This window comes from Typopeltis vanoorti, chromosome 24 (assembly GCF_054136105.1).
Source record: "Typopeltis vanoorti isolate ZY-2024b chromosome 24, IOZ_Tvanoo_1.0, whole genome shotgun sequence".
In the NCBI taxonomy this organism is placed as follows: domain Eukaryota; kingdom Metazoa; phylum Arthropoda; class Arachnida; order Uropygi; family Thelyphonidae; genus Typopeltis; species Typopeltis vanoorti.
This window is the reverse complement of record NC_143572.1, coordinates 52,175,438-52,202,741: the sequence shown is the minus strand read 5'-3', so window position 1 is coordinate 52,202,741 and position 27,304 is coordinate 52,175,438. Positions and strand designations below refer to the sequence as shown.

General features: G+C 35.1%; 1 protein-coding gene across 2 annotated transcripts in view; it reads left to right on the top strand.

Annotated features, from left to right (window-relative positions):
- The window catches only part of pbl (epithelial cell transforming 2 pebble), a 237,909-nt gene that overhangs the window by 34,028 nt on the left and 176,577 nt on the right, over positions 1-27,304 (top strand). For both annotated transcript variants that reach the window (XM_090413580.1, XM_090413579.1), the window contains exons 4-5: positions 12,857-13,036; positions 19,214-19,300. In XM_090413580.1, the coding sequence (XP_090269706.1) occupies positions 12,857-13,036; positions 19,214-19,300 (267 nt within the window). The remainder of the gene's footprint in view (positions 1-12,856; positions 13,037-19,213; positions 19,301-27,304) is intronic.

Genomic DNA, 27,304 nt, shown 5'->3' with positions numbered 1-27,304 from the left:
AAAATCAGGTATAATACAAGGAAGCACGTATCACAATTGTTATTCATCATTTATATGGATTGCATTATGATAGAAAGTGATGAAACCTAATATTAGAATTGGATATATTGCAGATGATGTACTCCTAAAGAAATCCTGTGCATGTCTCCAGGATTATCTAACTAAACTGAATTTGTTGCATGAATAATACATGCAACAGATTTGGCATGAAAATCAGCAATAAAAAGACCAAAACTACGAAAATAGACAGGAACATGAAAAAACTTAGTTGTTTGGAGAACAAGAAAATATTCAGCTATTTGTGCAGTTTTAAGTGAAGATCTCTATTTCCATACTTACTTTGTCAATAGAATAAGCAAAGCTGGTATGGTTGGGAGCCAGTTGGATAAATTGCTAGGATGTTTTGTATTAACAGGTACAACGGAAAGTTGAAGAATGATGGTTGCCAATTCAATGGAGCAATGACCTATGACATACCTGTCGAATAGACAACACAGAGCTGAAACATTTTGTCTGTATGATCGAGAGTGAAGTGAATCTGTGAGGTTGCCTATAAGCTGAATTACTCTCCTCTGGACAGTGTCAAGAATTTTTAGAGAAGTTTTAGGTGCTCCACCTCAAGAATGTAATCAGTATTCTATGCATGAGTGGATTTGGAATTTGTATGTAGTTAAGAGTTGGATAGGTGTAAAATACAATAGCATCTTGAATGAGAGTATGACTAGTTTCATGGGTGCTGAGGGAGGCTATTGATGTGATGTCTTTGAGACTGGAGATGAATGTTAATTCAAGCAGAGAGATCTCCCCTAAGTAATACACCAGATAAGATCAGATCGTAGATCAATGTTTAAGATGCTAGTTGTAGATGATCTTGATGCTTGGGATATCTGTGTGCTGCATGGTTTGTCAAATGAGTAGGATGAATGAGAGTACTATCGTTTGCAAAGCTGTGAATAGGATTAGTGGCAATTGAAAATAGGTTGTTTATGTACGTGAGAATTGAGGGTAGGTGATAGGACAAAGCCCTGAAGCATTGTGGTAAAGTTCGAAATGAGTGAAGCCATTAACTATTATATACATACAGTGAATGACCAGAGAGGAAGCTAGCAACCTAATTACAGAAGGTAATAGGTAGATCATAGGATAGCAGTTTGTTTATCAGGTCTCAATGCCAGACACAATCAAAAACTCTGGAAACATCAAGAGCAACAGCACGAGTTTCTCCAAACTTTTCCATTGTGCATGTCCAGTGGTAAGTGATGTAAGCTATGTGGATCTGGAATGACAGAATCCACACTGGTTGTTGCTGAATTAATTGGTGGGTCTCTAGGTAGTGGAGAAATTGGTTACTGATGACTTTTTCTATTATTTTGGAGAGGACTGAGACAGCAATTGTTGTTAGTTTGATAGTAGACATCTTATTCCCTTTTTGGAATATTTGGATATGTGATTGCTTCACATGTTGTGATAAGTACCAGTTGTATATGATAGATTGTAGGGGACAACAGAGGATGGTGATTGGTTCTGGAGCACAATATTTGAGAACAAATGAAGAGATGCCATTAGGACCAGGAGACTTTTTAGTGTCTAAGGTATTTTCTATATAATTTTCTCTCTTTTTATCCACAAACTACAGAAGGCATATAGTGCCCAATTCCAGTATGGTAGGATGCTATTTTCCTTAGTCATCAGTGAGGAGTTTGAGGAAAAGGACAAGGCCAGGAGGTCTGCTTTATCTTTGGTTGAAGTAACAGTGGTGCCATTCCGATGGTACCACTGCCATTGTGATGAGAGAGAAACTTGATCTTTGCAAAATCTGTTATTTATGCACATGTTGAAGTTTAATGGAGAAACCACATGCCTAGAGACATTAATTATTGACTAAATTTATTTAGCTATTAAATTACTATGCCAGTGTTTTGCCTTGGTCACCAAGGCATCTTTACAGGCTCAAAGAAATACAACTAGGCACATGCACACAGGTACTAGTAGAAATGCAAGATCCTGCATCCTAACTGGTGTCCTCTGAGTTGAAAGCTCTCTGCACTTCAATTCAACTTGCTTGTCAGATTTGAAGTGCTCTGCTCTGTGTGCATTAAGCAACTGCAGATTCTGATGATTGAGTAAGCAAGTTCCTTAACCAGCACACAGAGATTTTGCATTAGAGTCAAACTTCTCATCAGGAAGTCTTATGATCAGTACAGGTAATGTTGTCTACATTCATTCATTCTGGAAGCTTACATAATCTCTTTTTACACACACACACACACACACACACACACACACACACACACACACACACACACACACACACACACACACACACCAAATAGATGAATGACCTGATGTGTCATGTTGAGCTGCCCAACATAGGAAAAAAAAAAACACTAGTCCATGTAGGATGTTTAGCTTTTATTTGATAAGACTTCATTTTTAATACATTAAGGGATCGAACCATTGCATGGTACTCTTCTTTGCTGATGAATGGACTTGTGAATCATAATCAAGCTTTGAATGAACACGGGCATGATTCAGATGAAGCAAGGACCATTCATCAGCACTCACAAAACTCAGTAATCTATTCTGTGGAGAATGGATTGCAGAGGTTTGGGAGTGCAGATTGCAGGAACACTTTTTACTAAAAACCTTTTGAAAGCATATAATTCTGTTTACTGCAGTTGTCTTTCAGTGATGCATGTTACAAGAATGCCAGAAAATTCATCAATATAAAGAGCATTGCCTACACAGAAAGTTGTTCACTTTGACTACAAAGAGTATTACATTTCAGACAGGAAACATCCATCTGTGGACCTGAACATTCAGTTAGGGAGAGTTCTTAATATATATATATATATATATATAAAGCAAGGTTCTCTTGAGATTTGAATTAATAAGTCTTTTAATATACTATATCTCCAAGCTGTTATAAACTTTTTTTTTTTGAAGTTAGTGGAGATGTTTTATCATATTATGAATGTCATCAGACCCTATGGCACTGCATGGAAGAGTGCTCTTTTCAGTTCTTCCTCAATGATTGATTATACAACTAATATATTAAGCTGCACTTTCTCTTGTTCTTTGGATATCAAAAGTTCAGGAGGATACGAAGCTCTGTTGCTGGAATTCTACACAGCTTTCTTCTAAAGTGTGCCTAAATTTTGCTGTGAACATCCTGATTATGTTCTAGGATAGACAGTGCGTGTTCTACATCTTCCTAAATAGCTGAAATGTTTTACTTGTTTTATAGGTTCTCCATTTAAGATACAGTTGATGTTTTTGGTGTTACTGCCTATTTTCATTTTCTTTGTCTTTTTATTGCTGATTTTCATACCAAATTCATTAAAATAGTATTCGATTTAGTAAGGGAATCTTCTAGACCTGTACTGGATTTATTCAGAAATATAGCATTATCTACATAAAGTAAGATTAACATTGCCAATTTTGATATCAGATTTAATACCACAATCCTTCATAATGCAATTCTTATAGATAATGAATAACATTGGAGATAATATACACTTGTTGCACACCTGATTTAATATCAAACCATCTTCCTGTACCTCCTTTAATTCTAATTGCTCACTTACAGCTTAAATAGACTATGTATTGCTCAATATAATGTTCCATTTACATCATATAATTAGCTTTTTGAAGAGCTTTCCTCTTGGCACCTACTAATGTGCCTTTTTCAGATTTACTAAACTTAAATACAAATCCTTGTTATATTCCCAAGATTTCTCAGCTATTTGTTTTAAAGTGAAAATCTGATATAGAGCTCTATTTGGTCTGAATCCAGCTTATTCTTCACTAAGCGTTCCTTCCACACTTGCACAAATATTACCAGGAACACTCACTAACGAAATATTTCTGTAATTTTCACATTCCATTATTATCATTATTATTAAGAGACCCCCAGAGAGTCGGGGACTCATCGAAGGAGGCCACATACTACATGCACCAGCTATCATGTTTATTCTTGAATTCATTCATGCTGCTTGCACACGCAACATCCAATAGCAATCCATTCCGATCATGCACCACCCTATGAGAGAAAAATCTATGATAATCCCTCATCTCCTTCTTAGCAGCATTCATTCTCAGCTTCTGAGGATGCTCTCTTGTCCTTTCCTCACTCCCCATAAAATGAAAAATTCCATCAACTGAAATCTTGTATGACCCTTTCAGACTTTGTAAGTCGCAATCATATCTTCCCTCTTTCTCCTTTTTGCTAGTGTTTGCAGTCTACAAATTCTCAATCAAATGTCTTCATAATCAGTATTCCACAATGCTGATATCATTTTTAACATGCACTCCTTTACAATCTTTCCACTATATTGGAATCGCAATGGAGACCAGACCTGCGCACAATAGTACAAGTGAGGTCTTATTCTACATGCACTTTACATTTACTGACATTCATTTTCCCATGCCCTCAATTCCAGCCTATTCAAATCATTCTGCAAGTACTGCATATTAGCAACACTCTTGATTTACCCTACCTATCTTTGCACCATCAACAAATAGCTGTATTTTGCATGTCAGATCTTTCCCAGTGTCATTAATGTACAGATTGAATAACAGTGGACCAAGGATTTATCCTTGTGGTATACCACTAGTTACCCTAAATCTTGCAGACTCACATCTCCTGTATACCACTTTTTTGATATGTCAGTCAACCATCCTCTTATCCATACTAATTTTATCATCCAAACTTATATTCTCCAATTTATGCAGTAGTCTTCCCTGCTGTATTCTGTCAAAAGCCTTAGCAAAATCCAAAATTACCTTGGTGTATCCATTCTCCTTGCCTAGTTTAATGGTAGCATTATTATAGAATGTGAACAAGTTGCTGAAACATGACCTTCCCTTAGTAAAGCCATGCTGTTCATTGTAAAGCAGAGATTTACTATCAACCCATTTCTCAATGCGAACTTTAACCAGTTTTTCCAAAATCACTACCACTACTCCTGAGATACTGATTGATTGATGTTTGGATGCATCATTTGCACCACCCTTGTGCAATGGGATTACCATACATTCTTTCTATTCCTGTGGAATATTCCCTGTTCTGGGACTCAAATTATATAGCCTGGTCAAAGGAATAGCCACTTCAGCTGAACACTCTTTTAGTGCTCATGCTGATATCCCACCAGTCCCTATTGCTGAATTCTTATTCATTTTGTGCAAAAGCTCTAATTCCTCCTCTTCATACATCTGAGTTTCTTCATTCAGTGAAGAGGTAGTGGCAGGCTCAATGTTGCATATATCTGGTTGATAGCATTTAGCAAAATGGCTATTCATTAGTTCAACAATCACTTCTGCATTAGTCACCCATATACCATATGCATTCATACCATAACTTTCTTAGTGGCGCAAGTCGTCTTGTTCTCAATTCTGCTGCTCTTCTTAGTGTTATGTTTTTAGCACCATTTTATATCCCTTTTTATAGATGGGTACTATGAGAGCTGTACCCTAATCATCTGACATTCAAATCCCTCTGACCAGGCCTTTTGAATTATGCAGTGCAGCCACTGTAAAGCTTTTATACCTCTATATTTGAACATTTCTGGTCAAATTTCTTCTGCTCCAACTGCCTTTTCACCTTTGAGGTTTGTTTTTGATGGCTTTTTCTACTTCAAGTATGGTATGTATTTCTGACTGCATTCATGTTGGAAGTTTTCTACCACCATGCTGACACTGTTTCATTCAATGATCTTTCAAAGTAATTATTCTAGACATCTAGAATACCTTTATCTTCAGTTTTATGTCAGCATTATCATCTCAAATTCCTTTTACATTACCCTTCCTCCATTTCTAAACTTTTCAATACCCTATAGATTATTTTGCCACTTTCCTGATATTTATTTTCTATGTTGTTATCTTCCTATGGCTTTTGTTTAGCTATTACTTTTACTCAGTCCTTTGCTTCCTTACATTTTTCTCTGTCTTCTTTTAAGAGGACAAGCTGACTTACCTGCCAAGAACTTTCAATAGCTTTCTCTTCCTTGACTGTCCACCATGGAGTTTTGATTTTTCTGTTCTTACAGGCAACCTCACCACATGCCTCTCAGTTAAATCAATCAACGTTTTCTTCAGGGTTTGCCACTGGATCTCCAAGATTTAGTAATGGGTTTCGAATTCTTTCACTTTTTTCTTGAATGATGTTTGTGTATTTGAGTCAACAGTTAACCTCTAAAAGCTGCTCAGTTTTGATTCATTTTAAAACTTTCTTACACACTGTTCTTTTCAATATGAAATTCAGTTTTATCCTGCTCATAACTAAATAGTGATCACTTCCTATTTCAGATCCTCTATATATTCTTGTGTCATGAATCAGTGGAAAAGCATCACTGTTAACTATAACACAGTCAATTTTTTTTTATTTCTTTCATCTTCTCTCCATGTGAATTTGTGCAAATTTTATGTTGGAACATGATGTTAGTAAGAGCTAGTCCATGTCCTAAGCTGAAATCCTGGAGATACTTACCATTATTATCAGCTTTGCTATTTTCTCTAAATTTTCCCAAAATATTTCTATATGTCTGATAATCATTTCCTACTTTGCTGGTCTCCAACAAGGACCAACTTTCATTGTTCCAGCTGCCTTCCCAAAAAATACCTCCATTTCTTCCTTAGTAAAACCTTCTGTAGGACCATAGGCAAAAATAAGTCTCATTGTCCAGTTCCCCATTCTGATATTTGTTCACATCACTACTTGATGTTGTCTTCCATTCAAGAAGATTACCTCATAGTTAATGTTGAATACTATTGCTGCTACTCCTTTTCCCTGATTTTTATTGCCTGAATATAATATTTTGTATAGGCAAAGTGGATACTAGATCCAACATTATTTCAAAACTGAATGTTTTAGAAGCTATGAAAGTTTCATAAGTTGACCTGAGCGCTCATCTTAATGCTAAATTAAACATGTCAAAATTTGATATGAGGCTTTCCTTATTTCTTGTGTATATTCTCTCCACACGAACTTTGCACATCTTTATATTGGAACATGGATTTAGTAATGACTAGTTAAATATCCTTAACATAAATTCACCAGGTGCTTTGCATTATTAGTTTTGTCCTTTTCTCCAAATTTTCCCAAATGTTTTCTATATGGTTGGTGCTGTTAGATCTGCTGTTAGTCTGGCTTGGCCTACCCAGACCACTTCCTGAAAATATCTTCAGGACTGAATATGGTGTTGTACTACCTTACCAGGGTAGGTAGTACAACACCGGGAAACTCGTAGCAAAGGTGGAGCAAGATACCAACACTCTATCAACACTTTTCCTATAGGATTTACCAGTTTCGACCTTTATTGAGGTCTCTTCAGTGGGAGCCAGGCCAAGAGTTGGAGATACCAGGCAGAAGCAATAGCGAGGTCATCTTTTCCTATAGGATTTACCAAAAGGTGTGCCACCTTTTTTTATTAAATTACTTTGGATTTAGAGAAGGATGTTGAAAGTTTATTTTTCACTTGGTTAGACTATAATAAATTTAGTTTAATCCTTTATCCAAGTGTGAGCAAACAAAGTTTGCACCTGAAAATATCTTCAGGACTGAATATGGTGTTGTACTACCTTACCGGGGTAGGTAGTACAACACTGGGCAACTCATACCAAAGGTGGAGTAAGCTGTCAACACTCCTATCCCAGTATCTCCCATAATGCAAAACACATCTCCTTGCAGATATTTATAATGTTATGCACACATATGTATGTATAATGTTATGTATAATGGTGGCACACCTTTTCGCAACTCCTATAGGTAAAGATGATCTCGCTATTGCTTCTGCCTGGTATCTTCAACTCTGGACCTGGCTCCCACTGAAGGAACCTCAATAAAGGTCGAAACTAGTCTGGGTAGTGGCCAATCCCTTAATGCATAACATTATACATATCTGCAAGGAGATGTGTTTTGCATTATGGGAGATACTGGGATAGGAGTGTTGGTAGCTTGTTCCACCTTTGCTATGAGTTGCCCGGTGTTGTACTACCTTACCCCAGCAAGGTAGTACAACGCCATATTCAATATAGTTTATTTATCTCGTAAATAAATCCAGTGGTAAATCGAATAACTGCTCTAACAAATTCAGTATTAAAATTAGTAATAAAATTGCAGATTTTGAAAATAGGTAGGAACACTGTAAGCATGACTTTCAGTTGTTATGGAATAACTGAAGTAGTTATTTAGGCATAGTTTTTAGTGAAGATGACAAATATAGAAAAACATGCAATAATCAGCATTTGTATGGTGAGAAGCCAGTTGAATAAATACTTGTATTTAAAATAAGAGAGAAATTGGCCAAAATGCTGTAATAGAAGCATACAAACAGTGCTCAAACAATTTTTAACTTATAAATCTAAGTTGGATTACAAATAAAGCAGTTGATCAATTACTAGAGAAGTAGATATGAGAGTGCTGAGAAAAGTGAACAAATGACATCATATTAAAAAGGATGATATTAGATTAGATATAGCAATAATAATAGGATATGGCTTCGCTTGCACTTTCACAGTGAGGGAGGAAAAGTTGGCAAAAAAGTATTTGATGCTTAACATACACTGGGTGACCTGATTGAAATGTAAAACTCACGAGTGTGTGCATGAGATGGGGGCAAGATTTTGGAAATAGATATTTAGTGTCATCGGGGGGGGGGGAGCAGGAAAAAAGACTCAAAGGAAGATCAAGCTCTGCATGGCTTGTTGCAGTTAATAATGCCTTAGAAGACCAAATATAAAACCTGACATTGTTAGAGTTCAGACAAATAGCAGATTAATTTGGATATGATGGACATGTTGATGGGAGGTTGATAATGTAAACTCTTTATCATGTATTATTACAGTCTCTTGCACATCCTTTTGATGGTATGTAAGAAGAATTTTATGATTTTGTTGTACCTATTTTGTTTAAATGATATTAAACAGTGTCTTTATTTTTTAGATGCATTGCCTGGCTTGAGGATGAAATTCTCTTTGCTCTGCAGAGTAAAGTTGTGAATATACCGATGTGAATTTGCATGTAGGTAATCTGTTCATGTTTTGGATTTACAGTAGACAGACACAGAAGATAACCATCTGATTGCCTTATAACAAGAGTAGGCCTGTAGGTCATGAGGCCAAAAAAAAAAAAGCGAACATCATCTGTATACCTCAACCAGACTTTTTTTGGATTAAGGTGGGGGGGGGGAGATTCATTGCTTGAGATCAAGACTTTATATATAAGTTATCAAGGCTTGTGTGGGTATGAAAGTGGCGACCAATTGCTACTCATTCAGTTTGTTTGAAGAGCTGGATGACCTGATTGAATTGTAAAATCTCACAATTGTGTGTGTGTGTGGGGGGGGAGTTTTTGATTGAATTTGGATGGAAAGTGTTCAGCCAATTTATAGGGCATCACAATTTATGGCATCCACAGTGGGCATAGCAGGACTCCAGGTTTATGAGCCATAGTTATTCCATATAGCTTTGGTGTGTGTGTGTGTGTGTGTGGGTAAAAAAATTTTAATTGAGCTAAAAAAAACTTCTTGTCTTTCAGTAGCTTAAGTAGGGCTTCTTATATGATCTGAAAGACAAGAAGTTTTTATTTCAATAGTGGGAATGCTGTTTATTGGTATATGTTTGCCATATTTGACAAAAACTTATTTTATTATGGGCTACTGTTTAAATCACAGTGGCATTTCATTTGTCTGCCTTGATTACTTTTTGGTTTATGTTTTCTGGATTCTTGTCTCAGAGATATGGCTTTTTGGATGATTGGTGTTTATAAACAAGGCTGGGACCTGTAACCTAATGTTGTCATATTCCTATGGTAGCTTTTTGCTGCCATATACAATGTTAGTAGAGAGGACTTTTACAGGGCAATAGCAAAATTGAAACTTTTACCTGAAAATTTTGCATTATCTGAAAGGATGGAGTTTGACAATTAGTAGATCACTCTTATCTTCTAGAAGTATTGCTTGGCATTTACTTCCCGATTAATATTCTTTTGTTACAGGAACTTTGGGTAATACATAATACCATTTTACACATAGAATGGTATTCTGTATTACCTAAAGTTCCTCAATATGTTTAATTTCATTTTTGATTTCTGTGAAAGCTGAAATATCCAACCTGAATAGTTTGGAGCACTTAAGGTGAAGATTATAACATTTGATGTTGATAGTTAAGGTGTTCTTCAGGTTTTGCATAGCTCATAGTCTCTTTCAGAGTTTCTACAATTTCATAACAATATCCACTCTCAAATTTGTTTTACTTGAGAAATGAAAGAGAATAATACTCTTGTTACAAGATGTTCAGGGAGAGAACCTTGTAAATGAGTTTGTGACCCTTCTTGTGTGTTCAGTCTACCATAAATCTACTCACATATAAGAGATGTCTGTGATGCTTCCCAAGAGTAGGAATTTTCAAATTCTTGCTTCCTGAGTAGAGCAATTGTATCTGGAACAATGGACAATGTTCAACATCATTGGAATAAAATGGGTATGAAAAAGGCTAATACAAAAAAGAATAAACCCATCTCACAAACCATATTCCTTACATCAAAGGAACAACAAATAAATTGGAATCTTGGTAAATGGCACAGGATTAAAACAGTATAAATGGCTGAACAAAGTTCTTACCATCCTGAGGCAAATTAAAGAATTCCATATCCCTTCTTTCTGAGTGTGTGCAATATTCTCTGTACAGAGGATGAACTGCCATTTACTACACACACACACAATGTTGACAAAAGTATTTGGACACTTTATGTACCATTCAAATTTCGGATTCCACCACATGCAAATATTCAAGGAGTGTCTGCATAAGTCCTGGTAATAAAAGGTGCGATGTGCTGCATGTTTTGCGATGTCGATGTTAAGATGCTACATTCAACTGAACTGACAGGCTTCCAATGTGGAATGTAGTTGGATGTCATATCAGTGATCTTTCTGTTTGTGACATTATCCACTGTTACTTATTCATTCGTAGATGGAAAGTTGATGGTGCTACCACAGCAGGAAAATGCCCTGAAAGGCCACCAACACTCACGGACTGAGATTGATGATCTCTGTCTCTGAATGAATGTTCGTGCATCCTTCGCGTCATCAACAGTGGAACTTGCAGTCAATCTCAAATGCTGCAAGAACATCCGTCAGCACTAGAACTGTCTGCAGAGATCTGCATGCCTTAGATTAATACAGCAGAGCTGCTGCTGCTGCAAACAAGCCACACATCACCACTCAATGCCAAATGACATTTGGACTGGTGCATTCCTGGATTGCAGATGATTGGAAAAGGGTTCTGTGGAGCAATGAACCATGCTTCCAGATGTTTCCCTCTGATGGTCATGTATTGGATCTGGAGATTACCTGGTGAACAGTTCCGTCATGACTTCTTCATTCCAACTGTCAAGTTTAGTGGATGCTCAGTAATGGTATTTGGGTGTTTGAGTTGGTGGATGGCTTGGTCCATTGGTGGATATGCCCAAACCATGACGTCGATGGCTACCTGGACATCCTGCTAGCCATTCCACAGTGTCAGAAGCATGAAGTACTTTGCATGTTTCAGCATGAAATTGCTCCAAATAACGTTGAAGTGTTGGACTGGCTGACTCCACAGAGTCCTCAAACTCCCCCCCCCCCCACAAAACATCTTTGGAATGAATTAAAATGCCAAATTGACTCCAGACCACAGCAGCCATCACCAGTGTCAGAACAATGGGGATAGCTTTGCATGAGGAATGGAAGAATATTCCTGTTACTATGTATCAGAAACTAGTTGAAAGCATGCCCCAGAGGGTAGTTGCTGTGCGTGTGTTTAAAACTTCCAGTAACCCAAAAGCAGATTAGCACAACATGTCTCAAATTAAGATCTTTTCATTAGATTGAAGAAAGCCAATTTATTGCACAAATCTCACTTTAGATCCATGACTTTTCTTGCAATGGAATTGGCTAAATTAATTCTACAGAACCATGATAATAGGAGGAAAATTGGTGTGATATTAAACAAATTTTGCCATGCTGTCTTATCTTCTATCCCATTCCTTGAGTCATTTCATTTTTTTGAGGTATGTCTTTTGAGTGCCTAGATAATGCTGACAAAATTTTGATGCATAAAGATTGAATTTAGTCAGTGAATTATTAATTTTTATTTCCATTCAAAATTGTTTCCAGAAAATTTAACAAGAGTAGACTGTACTTCAAAGATTTAGGTGTAAGAAAGCTTTCTGGCAGTCATACAGAAATGAACTCATCCACCCACCCCCCATTTGTGTGATCAAGTTTGATCTACAGTATATTGTGTTTTTATTTTGCTAACCCATCTTCTGAATATCAATTGTTCATTAGCATTTGTATTTTGAAAATTCAATTTTTTTTTTTTTTTTTTGTCTCCTGATTTGAATAAGAATTTATTCAGTTAAAAACTGAATGTTTGGTTCAACATTTAAAATTTTATATACCAAATAGGCATTATTTTTTTTTAGCACACGCTTGTATCCCCCCCCCCCCCCCAATAGACATAATTTTAATGAACATCTTTTGGTATGTTCTGGGTATTTTATGTACTTAATTCTATGACAGAACAATTTGCAATAACTACTTTAGTCATTTTAGATTTGATATTGGTCACCATATGCAGTTTTTTTTTTTTTTCACCATGTTATTGAAGCCAGTAGAGTATAGAGTACATATTAAATGTTTTCTGTTATAAATTTTTTAAAATTAATTTTGTTAGTTTAATAAACTTATTAACATTGAACAGCTTGCAATTACTCTGCTTTTGATTTTAAAAGGTTAATTTTTTAAATCATGGTAGCATTATTTATTGAAATACGATACTTACATAATTGCTTCATAGTTGTTGTTGTTTTTCTCAGAGTCTTCAGGTTCCTCTTGTGTTTAGTAGGGATGGTAGTGAGTTTATTCATTTCACTGGCCAGTACAGGGTAGTATTTATATTGGAAGAATTTGAAGGAGAAATCTTTGATTCTCTTTTGGAAGCCGGTCATTGTATTTTAGGTCCAACAGCACTTTTGCAGTTTGCAGAAAGAGGAGAGGTAATAAAATACACCTATTCTCTTTAATAATTAGAATAATCACTTGTTACCAATTAGTATGCACAATTGCTTTATATTTAATATTTTCTACAAAGTTAAGGTGCAATATTGCTATCACCCCCCCCAAGTAAAGAACAGCGTTACTCTGTGTACAAATGGATATTTGTACACAGATATTGTTTTTTATATGCACTGCATTTGAAACCAGCAGAATATATTTGACTTATAACACACATACTATTACCTCTCTATTATACTAAAACTTTTTGGATAAAATGGAATTTGAAGCTCAAGTCTTCACTAAATTACAGATTATATTTGTATTTAAAAATTGTTTATAGTTAATTTAGAGATTGTTTGTTTAATATTTTTTAACATAAGAGTGTGTTCATATATCATGTTTTGTAATTTAGCATAGTTCACAAATTACAGTTTACTAATATTACTAAATAAAAGAAGAGTTAATAGAAAACCTATTAAATGAGGCAGAAATTGCAGCTAATAGATGATACTGAAATGTATAGTATTACAAGAACAATAACAGGCAAGAAAAGGAATGTCACTGAAGATCAAAACAATAATAAAAAGAAAATATAAAGATTGGTAGAATAGTTGAAAGAGATAATGAATATAAATGGTATACTAAATGAACTATTAAAAGCAGATGTAGATGTAACAGTGAATATATATACTTTCTCTACCTATGTCATGTTTAGATCAAATAGCAACATTCAATAATAATAATAATAGAGCAGTCAATAGAATGGTAGTCAAATCTTTACATCAACTTAGTTGATTTTGAACAAATAACTTTTGACAGCATTGATAGGAAGCTATATGGAAATTAATGTCATATTATTTCATATCATGTAAAATTATTAATATGGTTAAGAAAATTTATGAAATATTTAAATTATGCACAATGGGAAAACTTACAGAAAAGTTTGAAAATAAAACAGGAGTTAGGGCTGCATTCTCTCTACCCAGCAATATTTCTTATTGTTGTAGACTAGGTTATGAGAAATGCAATGCCATGAAAAGTTTCAAAGGAATACAATGGAATCTAATAGAACAACTACATTACCTAGATTTTGTAGATGATATATGTTTACTGACACACGCACACGAAGGGAAAAAAAAAAAATTAAACTAAATGATGCCCTGACTATCATATGATGTAAATAACAAACAAAAAGAAGACAGTACTTGATCGTCAATTTTAGAAAGAGTGAAGAACTCTAATTACCTAGGATCAGTAATAAACAGGAAAGCACAGAGGAAGGATTCTAAAATACAGACACTTTTTTAACATGTTAAGCAAAATATGGAGATCAAAGGATATATAGGTTTTAAAAAAAAAATCAGATTATTTAATACAGATACTAAATCAGTTTTACTCTATTCATTAGAAACAGGGAAAATAATAAAAACAATTAGGAAAAAACTGAAAAGCTTTGTAAATAAAATGGCCAGAAAAGATATCCAGTCAAGAATTATAGTGGAAAACTAAGCCAAAAACTAGCAATATATGACATCATTTAGAGAAAATGGAGATACGTGTTCTAAGAAAACTGAAAAACAAGCATTAGGGTGAAATCCGCAAGGGAAGAGTGGTAGACCAAACATGAGTCAACACAGAGGAATTTGAATAAGAGCTTGGAAACATTAGAACTGGATACAGATGGAGAGGGTGGGGGGAAACAGATTGCCAGATGGAGATCTCTGGTTGAGGCCTTATACTCCTAGTGCTGTGAAGAGGAATAAGCATATACAGCACTTTGTAAAACAGTAGATGCCAGTACTCATTCTTTATTATCAGGGAAAATTAAATTGACACTGATATTTTTACTTCATAATGTGATAATTCTTTTGGAATAAGAACAACAAATTAAGTTTATAGCACATGGTTCATAAATTTATTGTATATGTATATAAAAAAAAAATAAGTAAAATGTATAAGATAATTTTATAAAAATTTTATATAGCAAATATAAAAAAAGTTTTACATAGCAAATATCTTAACATATTCTCCAAAAAAAAATAAAACAAATGCTGTGTGTGCACACACACTGCTTAGAAAGAAGTCTGTGGTGGACACCATAGTATGAGGAACAAACAGCCATGGCACTCAGCTTAATAAGATGTAGGACCTCCTTTCGTTGCGATGACTGGAAATCCTACAGGGCATGCTTTCCACAAGCATACAATAGCAATCAAGGAATTTTGGACCATTCTTCCTGTAGGCATGTAATGAAGTCCTGGACTGTTGTGGAGCAGACATCCCTTGACTTCACTTGATGCTCCAGTTCATCCCACAGATGTTCAGTAGGGTTGAGATCAGGGCTCTGTGTAGGCCAGTCGAGTGTGGTGACTGTCATGTCTACAAACCACACAGTTGCAGCAGCCTTATGACACAACTGTTTTGCTTGAAGAGAGACAATGGTCACTTCTTTAGAAACACCACAAAGTAGGATGCATTGCATTGTCCAGAATGTTCATATACATCTCAAAGTTCAGTGTTTGTGGCACTACAGAGGTCTGAGGCCAAACCAGGAGAAACAAGACCAAACCATCATACCACCACCTCTGAATTTCATAGTTGGGTTAAGCACTCTGGTAAAAGATGTTCACTAGGCATCTACCACACCCATCCATCTGCTCAGTAGAGGGGTTTAGCATGATTCATTGCTATATAACACTGCTTTCCAAGCTTTCACATCCCACTGTACATGCTATTTACACCACTGAAGACCACGCTGGTCTTCAGTGGTGCAAATGAGGCTTGCACATTGTAGTCCTACCATGGAAACCCATGGTGTGAGCCTTGGCTCTAAATGTTTTTGTGCAGATTCTTGTTTCAGTTGATGCCGGAACTTTGAATTCAACATGTTGGCCGACTAGGTGTGGCTTTTACATATTATCCTCCGTAGCACCCTATGGTCACATTCAATGAGTGTTGTGGGTTGCACTTGCAGTTGACCACCTGCACTTCCATCTCAGTATGATATTACTGAATGTTGATCTGGGATCGCTCTGTTTGTCAACAATTTGCTGAACAGATAGGCCTGCAACGTGGCATCCTATCACAACATCTCTTTCAAACTTCATCAGTTTCCCTTCTTGCAGCCATTTTCACCTGGACACAGTTGCATTGACATGTGAGCATCATATTCCTCCAATTTATTACAGCTACAAACATGACTCGTTACATAGCACAATGCATCTTGCCCTTAGGGTGTCTGTTCTAAATAGTGTACTGCTATGCAAATATTCAAGAAAACTATAAATTCCAAGGCTGTAGACACTTTACTGTACATTAAGAACATCACAAATACAAATAGCTGTTTTTTGAAATACTATGACTTGAAAGTTGCATTCACCCCTTTGAAAAAAAAAAAAAAAAATCTATGATGCTTTGGTTGCCCATATAGCCCTATGCATCTCTCAAGAAGCAGGGATTTTATAAAATTTTCATAACATAATAAACATATGTTAACTATCTTCTCTCAATTTTTTTTGTGAGGAGATGGGGAGGGAATTCATGTAAAAGAACACAGTGATAGAGAAGAAAAGATTACACAAATCAGGCTGAAGGAAAAACATCAGGTAATCTGAGCAGCTAATTAGAATGCCATATATCAAACTTTATGTATTTGTAAATTTAAGATATATGGCATGATATCCAATGCTATACTATAAAAATTAAGGCCTTATTCTAAACCAACTTTGGTCAACCTACATAAGACCTGAAATTCAAAACTTGGTTATAATGTCACACACATGCTTCACTTCAATTTAGTGATTCCATTAACGTTACTGTTCAAGAATCATTCTGCTACTATGTTTTCATGTCAAGAAATAACTATAATCCTGATGAAGTACACCACAGAGCATATGAAACTAATATTTTTGGTTTAAAATATTTTTATAGTTGCATTGTGGTTATAATGAATCTTTCTTTCTGGGATATTGCAGGAGGTTGTTGTGGCTTTTGTTTTCTTCTGAATGCTCATGCTTCTGGTGTTTTCAATCTTATACATTGATTATTCCAGCATAGATGATATAATAACTAAATAAATTATTTCCAATCTTTTGCCAAATTTAAATTGCCATCATCAGAAGAATAATGCACTAGTATTAATGTGTGCATGCAGGCATTACATCAGTAAGTGAGAATAAGCAGGAGAAATACAGTGAGGCCTATAGTCTTATTATGCAGTCTAATTTAATTTAGTATTTTGGCCATTGGGCTGATTATCTGTAGATGAATTTCTCAGGTGAAAGACAGTTTAATGTAACAATATTTGTTGATGTTAGGATAGTTCGTGAGGGTAGAAGCAGATACGTGGGAAAGCCTCTGAAATTAAATTTGTTTTAGTGGAGTGAGATGGCTTTTTTATCAGTGGATCCTATCTTAAGTATTCAAGGTATGGTCTGCTAGATTTGTGCATCTGTAGTGACAGAAACGGCTGTAGCCACATGCTCTGATATCCTAATGTTGGCTGCCCTGCCTTTTTGGCTATTAGACCTCAGCTTCCATAGTTGTTGAAACATATTCTTGGTTCTCTGATATCCAAGTTGGCTTATTTGGCCATAGTGCGAAAGGTTTCTGCTGCTCAGGATAGATGGTAGACTTCTGATAAATGCAGAAATTGCAGCTGGTCTTCAGTGCAAGCTGATAAGGAATGCTAACTTTCTGTATGGCTTGGTTCTCATAATTTTTAAGGATTATCACCAACTTTTCAGAGGTGTTACAGATATATGACATAGTGATGGATTTGTTTGGAAGTGGAGGATGTATCTAGTGTGTGCAGGGGGAGGAGAGGGTATAGTCATTGGCTGAAAAGGTATTTTGTATGTTGTGAAGTTTAGTAGTAGTGTTATCAGCGCAAACCAATTTTGCACTGTGGACCAGGGTATTTTATAATGCCATACTGTTGTAATGGCAGCCTATTCTTCCTGAAGAGCTGTAGCCAGAGCAGTTTTCGTGATGTGGGTCATTTGTATGGAGCGAAGTCAGCATTCTATTTCATCCTAGTGTTCTATGGGATTTAGGTCAGAGCTCTGGGTCAGCCAGTCCATTTCTGGAACATTATTGTCCACAAACCATTCTCTCATAGACCTTGCTTTATGGCAGGTAGCATTGTCATTCTGATACAGACAATAGTCATCACTGAATTGATCTTCTACCATAGACAGTACGCAATGGGTCAAAATGTCCTTGTACCCTTCAGCATTTATATTTCTGTGTAGTGTTACGAGAGGGCTAAGTCCATTCCATGAAAACCACCCCCACACTGTAACACCACCTCCTCCAAATTTCACTGTTGGCACTACACATGCTTGCAGGAATCATTTTCCAGGCATTCACCACACCCAGACCCCCCATTGGACTGCCACATGGTAAAATGTGATTCATCATTCCAAATCACATGTTTTCAGTTGTCCAGTAGCATCGCTCTTTACACCACTGCAAGCAGCGCTTAGCGTTCACAGGAGAAATGTTTGGTTTATAGGCAGCTACTCAATCATGGAATCCCATTCCTCTTAACTCTCAATGCACAGTCATGGTGCTGGCTGGACAGTTAGTAGCACTGCTGAACTCTTGATTGATTGTTTCACTCGATGTCTGGCGATTTCCACGAACCACCTTCTTCAACACTCGATGGTCCCTGTCTGCCATTAAATGCAGCCTACCCGACCATTGTTTTGTTGTGGTTGTGCCTTCACGTTTCCACTTCACAATCACGTCACCAACTGTTGACCTGGCCAACTTGAGGAGGGTTGAAATGTCTCTGACAGATTTCTTACTGATGTGGCAACCAATAACTAGTCCATGTTCAAAGTCACTGAGCTCCCTTGACCTACCCATTCTGCTTATACTTATCACTGAACAACACACAGCTCCATGCCTCCTTTTAACTTACCAGTATTCATATCTGATATCAAGGTTATTATTATTTTTATTTATTTTTTCAGTCATCTGTCCATTTATAGCAAAAATACAATAGATTCAACAACATTTGATCTTTGAAATCACCATAAAAATTATTCATGACTTATCACATTAGAAATATTAATTTCCTTGTATTTTTGTATAATTATTTCTGCATAGTGTTGTTTGTTTAGAATATTAATATTTATTAATGCAAATTTCTTATTAAACTATTTTTACAGCTGCGTGTCAGTAGTCGTCCATTGTTTACTTTATCCATGAGGCATGTCGTGTTGTGCTTTACAGGTTTTAAAAGAAAAGAAGATGTGGTAAGTATAGTTTATACTTCTCAGTAATGTTGCATTTAACTGCAAGCATTTGAGCTCATTAATGAGCTCAAAATTAATAAGAATTTTGTTTTTTATTTATTCTAAACAAACAATAAATACCATTCCCAGCTGTCAACTTACTGTTTAATAAAAATGTGTTATTGAAAATTATGCAGATAAAGGTAGAGCTCATTAATTAAATTTACTATAAACTCCTTGAGTGGATCAAGGAGTTTAAGTAAGATGGTCATCAACTGGTTAAAGAAACAATTAGTACAATGAACTAAGGATTTTATATCTGCATATAAACTGCAATAGAATGAAGTATTATTATGCACATAATAGAAACATGATAATTAATGCAGCACAGGAATTGTACGATGAGGAAGAAATGCAGATACAAACTTAACTAAATCTTCAATTGAATCTTCTGAAAGGATATTTTAGAAAAGTTCAATTTGGTACAGATTATCAAAAGTAGGAAGTTCATTATCAGTTGTTTAATATTCTAGTAAGTCACACATTTGTAGTAAAGTTATAATCATGGCCTGGTGTGGTAGTGTCAAGGGATATCTTAAAAGTTCAAGAAAATGAGCATGTTGATCGGTATTATTAATAATTTTGTCAGCATAATGTTCCGTTTGAAAGATAAATCTATGTTCAACTTCATACCTATAGAACTTTTTTTAGTATTACCTGAGTATGTTGTGTGGTAGACAGACCATATCATCATGTGAATATAATTTAAAGAATTGTCAAAGATAATGTCAAGATTCTTAACACAAATGGTGATCTGATAGTTTGAATGTAAGATTTTGAAAGGAATACTAAAATATTATAGTGTCACTGGAAACTATTTTGATGATCTTCCCAACTAGGCTGTTTATTTTGAGGAGTACGATATCAAATCACTTGATGATGCACAGTGTTATAAGGTCAAGTAAAACTCTTCAAGGGAGAAGTGGGTGGTGCCACTCAACAGGACCATAGGGAGACTTTTGAAGAGCCTGGAATGTAGGAATCTAGTACTGGTGTTCTTCAAGGCTCTGTTCTTTCAATTACTCTTCATATCGTATATTAAATTTTCTTTCAGTGATTGCTAATCTTTTTCTTAGTTTAGCAGATGGCACTTGCCCCACATTCACCTTCCTTTCAGAAACACCTTGATATCATTAGCAGCATAATTCTCTAATAAGCAAGATCACAAGAAATATGTACAGCCACTTCTTAAATTACTCATACAAAAAAACCCCCACCATCCTTCTGTTCTCGAATCCTACTTAGTTAAGAAGAAACCTTCTTCCTTTGAATAGCATCATCATCGATTTCCTAATATGTACTCCCAAGGGGTGTTCAGGTTACTATGACAGCACTACATGATTAAATTTACATTATTAATCTCCTATCAACAATTTTCCTCCAAATCACTTCTGACTGAAAATCATTCCACCAAGAAACTGACTTGAACACTGCCTCGTACACTGCTTGTTTGATGTTTTGGCTAATTTCTCTCTTATTCCATATAAATTCAGATGACTTCCTGCCATATACCAGCTTTGTTCTGTTGTTTATTTCCAAATTTAACTTGCTATCTTCACTAAAAACTGTGCTTAAATAGTTAAAATATTTTATTTCTTCTATAGGTTCTCCATTCAGAAAGCAGTCGAAGTGTTTAATGTTTCTGCCTATTTTCATAGTTTTGGTCTTTTTATTGCTAATTTTCATGCCAAATTTCTTAAACCTGCCATTCAGTTTAGAGAATCCTCTAGTGACTTGCACTAGATGTGTTTAAGAGTACACAACATCTGCATAAAGCAAAGAGCTAAGCTTGACATCTCCAATTCTAATATCATGCCTGATGTCACTTTCATTCATAATGTGAGCCATATAGACATGAATAAGAGAGGAGATAAAGTGCATCCTTGTCTTCCTTCTGATTTTACATCAAACCGTCTTGCTATATATCCTTCAATTCTAACTGCTGACTTACAACTTTAATGTAGACTGTTTTGCTCTTTATAATGTTTCATTTACCCCATATAATTGTAGTGTTTTGAAAAAAACTTTTCTCTAGGCATCTTGTCATATGCCTTTGCCTAATCTACAAAAACTTAAGTACAGATCCTTGTCATATTCCTATGATTTGTCGTAAAGTGAAAATCTGTTCTTGACAAACTCTATTTGTCCTGAACCCAGCTGCTTCTTCTCTGAGTTTCTTTTCTGCAATCTTTCTAAACCTCTTTTCAATATGCTTGCATAAATCTTACCTGGAACACTTACTAGAGAAATTCCTCTGTAATTCTCACATTTTTTTTTTTATAGATGGGAACTATTAGAGCTCTACTCCAAACATCTGGGATTCGACCGTCTGACAAGCTCTCTAAATTATGCAGTGTATCCACTGCAAAATTTTATACTTCCATACATAAGCATTTTTGGTTGAATATCATCAACTGCAGCATACCAATTTATGCATCAGTCTTCCATGCTGTATTCTGTCAAAAGCACTTAGCGAAATCCAAAAGTATCATAGTCAGTCCATTCCCTTTGTCTAACGTAGTAGTAACATTATTATAAAATGTGAGCAAGTTGCTAAAACACGATCTTCCCTTAATAAACCCACGTTTTGTTCCAAAGAAAGAGATTCTCTGTCAACCTATTTCTGAATGTGAGCCCTAACCAACTTTACCAAAATCTTCACCCCCCCCCCACACTCCTGAGATACTGATCGGTTAGCTGGGTACTATTGGTTTTTCACCACTCTTGTGTAATGATTAAATACATAGTGGGATGTTGTAACAGACCTGATTGATCAGTTCCTAGTGATGAAGAAATGCATCAACAAATAAATACATTGGGTGCAAAAAGAGTAATCATAATGGGTTATGATTACTCCATCTCATACCAGATGGCTTCAAACTCACTGCAACAAAAAGTTGTCACTATTATTGCAATCATAGGTCTCAACTCTAACTGGATTCAAGTCATCTGATATCATTAGCAGCATGCTCCCTCCTTTCTTATCCTGGCTATCCTTCCTAAAAATACTGTATCCTTTTTACTTTGATATCAGTTAGTATGCTTCTGATAGCCAGGTCTCACTAATGCCTACAATATGAGGTCCTAATATATTAACCAAGGCAACCAACTATTCTTTTGTTTCTGATACTCCTAGCTTGTACAGAAATAAGTTACCTGCATGCTCTTTTATATACACTTGTCTAGTCTGCATGACACAGTTTGACGACTTGCAGATCTCTGTTCTTATCTAGTTCCTTACTTATGCAAACATCTTTACACATTAATTTTTATGGCTGTTTTGCCCATTTTTCTTTGTTATTGGCTTTTTACTCAATTTTTTAGGGCATTGTTGATATTTTAAAGACATAGATACATGAAGAATATAAGGAAGGAATAATTTTGGACATACCTTTGTAGGATGTTTTTAGAACATCTTGTAAGATGTCTTTGTAGAAACATCTTACAAAGGTATGTCCAAAATTATTCCTTCCTTATATTCTTCATGTATCTATGTCTTTAAAATATCAATAATGTCCTAAAAATTGAGTAAAAAGCCAATGAAATTATAAAAGGGGTACTCCTGAAGACCAATAGGCAAAATAGCCATAAAAATTAAATTAGAGGAATAGCATGGAAATTTTCCAGAGATAATATATATCTTTACACATGCTTGATAGGTATGAACCAGACAAACACAGATTTGTTCTCGCTAATATGGAAGTATAAAAATGGAGGTATAAAAATAATGAAAAAAAAAAAAATGAATAGCCTCTATTTCTACCCACAGCAGGGTGAAGGCCTCTCCCATTACAGGAGGTTTGGGTCTACTACTCCCATGGTGACCCAGTCCATAGTGGGAGAGTGGACAATCACAAACATCCATGCCTATGCAGGATTCGAACCTGCAGCCTCTTGGCTGAAGAGTGGATACACCAACCACTCAGCCAACCAGGCCGGCATAAAAAATAATATGGAGGTATAAATATAATAATATCAAGGTTTAAAAGTTTTACAGTGGCTATACTGCATAATTCAGAATGCCTGGTCAGAGCAGTGAATTCCAAATGATTGGAGTAGAGTGCCCATAGTACACATCTATTTAAAAAAAAAAAAAAAAAAAAAAAAAATAAAGCTGGATGTGAGAATTACACAGAGGAATTTCTTTACTAAGTATTCTTGATAAGATTTATGCAGGTATTCTTGATTAGACAGAAATATGAGATCTGATAATATTGACAGATAGCAGGCTAATCTGAATCTGGAGGAAAATTGATAAGAAGTTAGTAATGATGTAACTTTTCATGTGTACTATCATAAGATCTTGAGGGTATATGTCAGGAATTTGATGACATATTCCTGAGAAATTCCTGACATATACCCCTCTGAGGTCAAGCTCTCAGATCTATAAGTTAAAATTGGTTTGAACACTGCCTTTTATACAGCTAGTTTAGTGTTTTGACTAATCTCTCTCTCTCTCTCTCTCTTATTCCATGTAAATTTACTCAGTTGACTTCCTACCATACCAGCTTTGCTAATTCTGCTATTTCCAAATTTTATTTTGTCATCTTCACTAAAAATTGTGCCTAAATAGCTGAAATGTTTATTTGTTCTATAGGTTCCCCATTCCAGATGCAGTTGATGTTTTCAATGTTTCTGCCTATTTTCATTGTCTTTGTTGTTTTAATACTGATTTTCATACCAAATTTATTGCATCAGTTATTCAGTTTGTTCAGGGAATCTTGCAGACTTGTAATGGATTTATTTGGGTAAAGCATAATATCATCTGCATAAAGTAAAGAACTAAGATTAGTATCTGCCAATTTTGATATCAGATTTAATGCTGCTTTCCTTCACAACATGATCCATATAGATGATGAATAACAGTGGCGATAATGTACACCAGGACTGTCCAAAATACAGCCCGCAGACTGGATGCAGCCTGCGGTACGATTTTGTGCAGCCTGCCTGTGGGTTTTGATTTTCATGAGCAAAAAAATAAAATAATTTCAATTGAATGTGTATTAGATATTTTAATTCTATCACTAATTGATAATTTCAACGTTGGTAATTTTATTTAGTGTTTTCTAATATACCCATGTGTTTTTCAAATATAGATGTGTCAAAGAAGCATTCTTACACTGTTTTGTTCCAATGTGCATGCTCTTGGTGCTCACGGGGAAGGCGAGCACACAATTAGTGTTGTTCATTTGTTCAGCTATCCGTTGTGTCACTGCTGCTCACCAAATTACTAGATACACATTGTGATTTATTTCAATGTTATCTTTAGTAATCTACTTAATAAATTTTATTACAACTTATCGTCAAACAACCATGCCTAACAAGAAAAGAAAAACTGAATAGTCTGAATCAAATAGTCTTATTCCGACAGGAATCAGACTATTTGATTACAAACAACAAGAATAAAATTAAATTCTTATTTGCATGCAAGTTATGTTAGTGCCTAAAAAAAAAAGGTGAAACGACACTACACTACATTGCACAGTAAAACATTTGAGATGTATATTGGAGAATCAAGAAGCACCATTATTGCAGAATATAACAAATTGATGCACCAAACGAGTTATTTTGCAAAACATAGCACTAAACAAAGTTCAAGCCTTGCCACTTTGTACAAAGTAGCATTGGAGTTAGCAAAAGCAAAAAAGCTTTTTAGTGATGGTGTGTTTATGAAGAAATGCAATTGAAATGGCAAAACAATTTAATGAGCCAAAATTAGTTCTAAACAGTTGTATTATCTCAACAGACTGTCACAAGACACATACAACACATGGATCAGTATGTATCAAAAAAGCTGTGTGATTTAATAGCAAAATGTGAGTATTTTTCATTGTGTGTGGATGAAAGCACTGATCAAGCAGACATAAGTCTACTTTTAATTTTTGTTCGAACTATTCAAGAGGACTTTACTATTAATGAACTCCTCAATCTTAATCTTTACATGGGACTACTAAAGGTACTGATATTTTCAAAGCAGTTCAAAATTGTTATGAACTATGGAAGATTCGATAAATGTTCCTGCATTGTAACAGATGGGACCAAAGCTATGACGCGGACTGGAAGTGGCTTTTGTGGACTATTGAAACATAATAATTTTAACTGCCTTACAATGCATTGCATAATTCACCAAGAAGCACTCTGTGGAAAATCTCTTTGTCAAAATTTCTGCCTAAACTTTATAACAGGTACTAAGAAAGCTGATGCCACGATAATTGTTACAATCAGATTTGTGTCCTTTTTTGTAGATGGGGATAACTATTGCTTTTGTCCAATCTTGTGGGTATTTTCCTTCTTTCCAAATCATATTATAAAAGTTAAGTAACCTGAGTGAGAATTCAAGTCCTGCATATTTGATAAGTTCCAAGTTTATATTGTTTTCTCCTGGAGCCTTTCCTGTTTTGCTTTGGGTTAATGCTTCTGTTAATTCTTCTAGAGTGATGTTTTTCAAGTTGTTGGAGATATTTACAAAGGGTGGTTTTCTGTTTTGAATGTTTTCATCGTACCACAGATCTTGGTAGTAATTTTGCCATGTTTCTATTTTAATGGTATTAATATCTGCTTTTCTCTAGTTTCATTACTTAGATCTTTAAGGATTTTATGTGTTAGGGCTTTTGAGTGTATAGTCTCTCTAATTTTGTTACAAAATTGTTCCTTCTGTTTATTCTTCTGCATGCTGCTTTTGCTATTGCTTTTTTCCTGCTATATTCGATTTTTGATTCTATTGTCTTCAGGTTGAGCCAGTCTTTATATGCTTTTTTCTTTTCTTCAATAATGAATTTAATTTTGTCATCCCACTCCCTAATGCCTCTTTCTTTTCCACTTTTTCTTTGTTCCTAAACTTTCTTTTGCAGCTTTTGTCATTATGAATTTTAGGTTTCACCATGCTTCTTCTATGTTCTGATTTTATTTTATATTTATCATCCAGTTCCTTATTCTTTTTTGGTACAAATCTTTAATACTATTGTCATCTAGAAGTCTAACTTGGAAGGATTCAAAATTTCTATTTTCCTTATACTTTTTTTGTTGTTTTTCATCTTGGTTCTCATTTTATTTTTCTAGTTAAGAGGAAATGATCTGATTCTATTTCAGATCCTCTGTATACTCTTGTATCTATTATTATTTCTGACATTTTGATATTGCTGATTATGTAATCAATAATGCTTCTTGTCTCTTGTTTCCCAGGTGCATCTGTGGATGTCTTTGTTTGAAGGTGTTCATTATTTTAAGGTTATTGTTTATAGTAAAATCTCTTAATCTATTTCCATTCCTATTACAGTTAAGTTCTCCTATAGGTTCTATGTTTGGTTTATGTGGTTTATTGCCAATTCTTGCATTAAGATCTCCTATTACCAGGATGTGATCCTTGGGATTGGTCTTATTTAAAATGTTCTGCAGTTGTGTGTAAAAGTTTTATTCAGGTGTGTAAGTTCCAATTACTGTCATATGGCCTCTGTCTATTTTAATTCTAATTTCTATTATTCTATCACTCCAAAAGTTGTAATGTATTATATTGTTTCTAAGAGATTTATGTAAAAAGATCATTACAGCAGATTTAACTCTCTCTTCTGCTTTTACCTCACTGTATATATAGATGTAATTTTTAGTTTTGTCTGTTCCTCTGTGTTTTTTTTTTTTTTTTTTTTTTTTTTTTTTTTTTTTTTTTTTTTTTTAGATTCTATAATTACTGCTATTTTTACATTTCTTTCTTCTAATGTTTGATCAAGTTCTATGATTTTGTGGTGGATACTTACATTCCAGATAGCTATATTCCAATAGGTGTGTTTCTGCTTTTTTTTTTTAATAGTTTTCTTCTTGAATCCTTATTCCAAGCTGGTTTGTTACCAAAAAAGTCTGTCCATTTACTATCTTTATGACCTTTTTAGTGAGTTAAAAAATTTTGACTGAGAAGGTTACCATCTGCAGTCTGATTTGGTGATGGAGGCTGTCATCTTGAGGCCTTCAAGC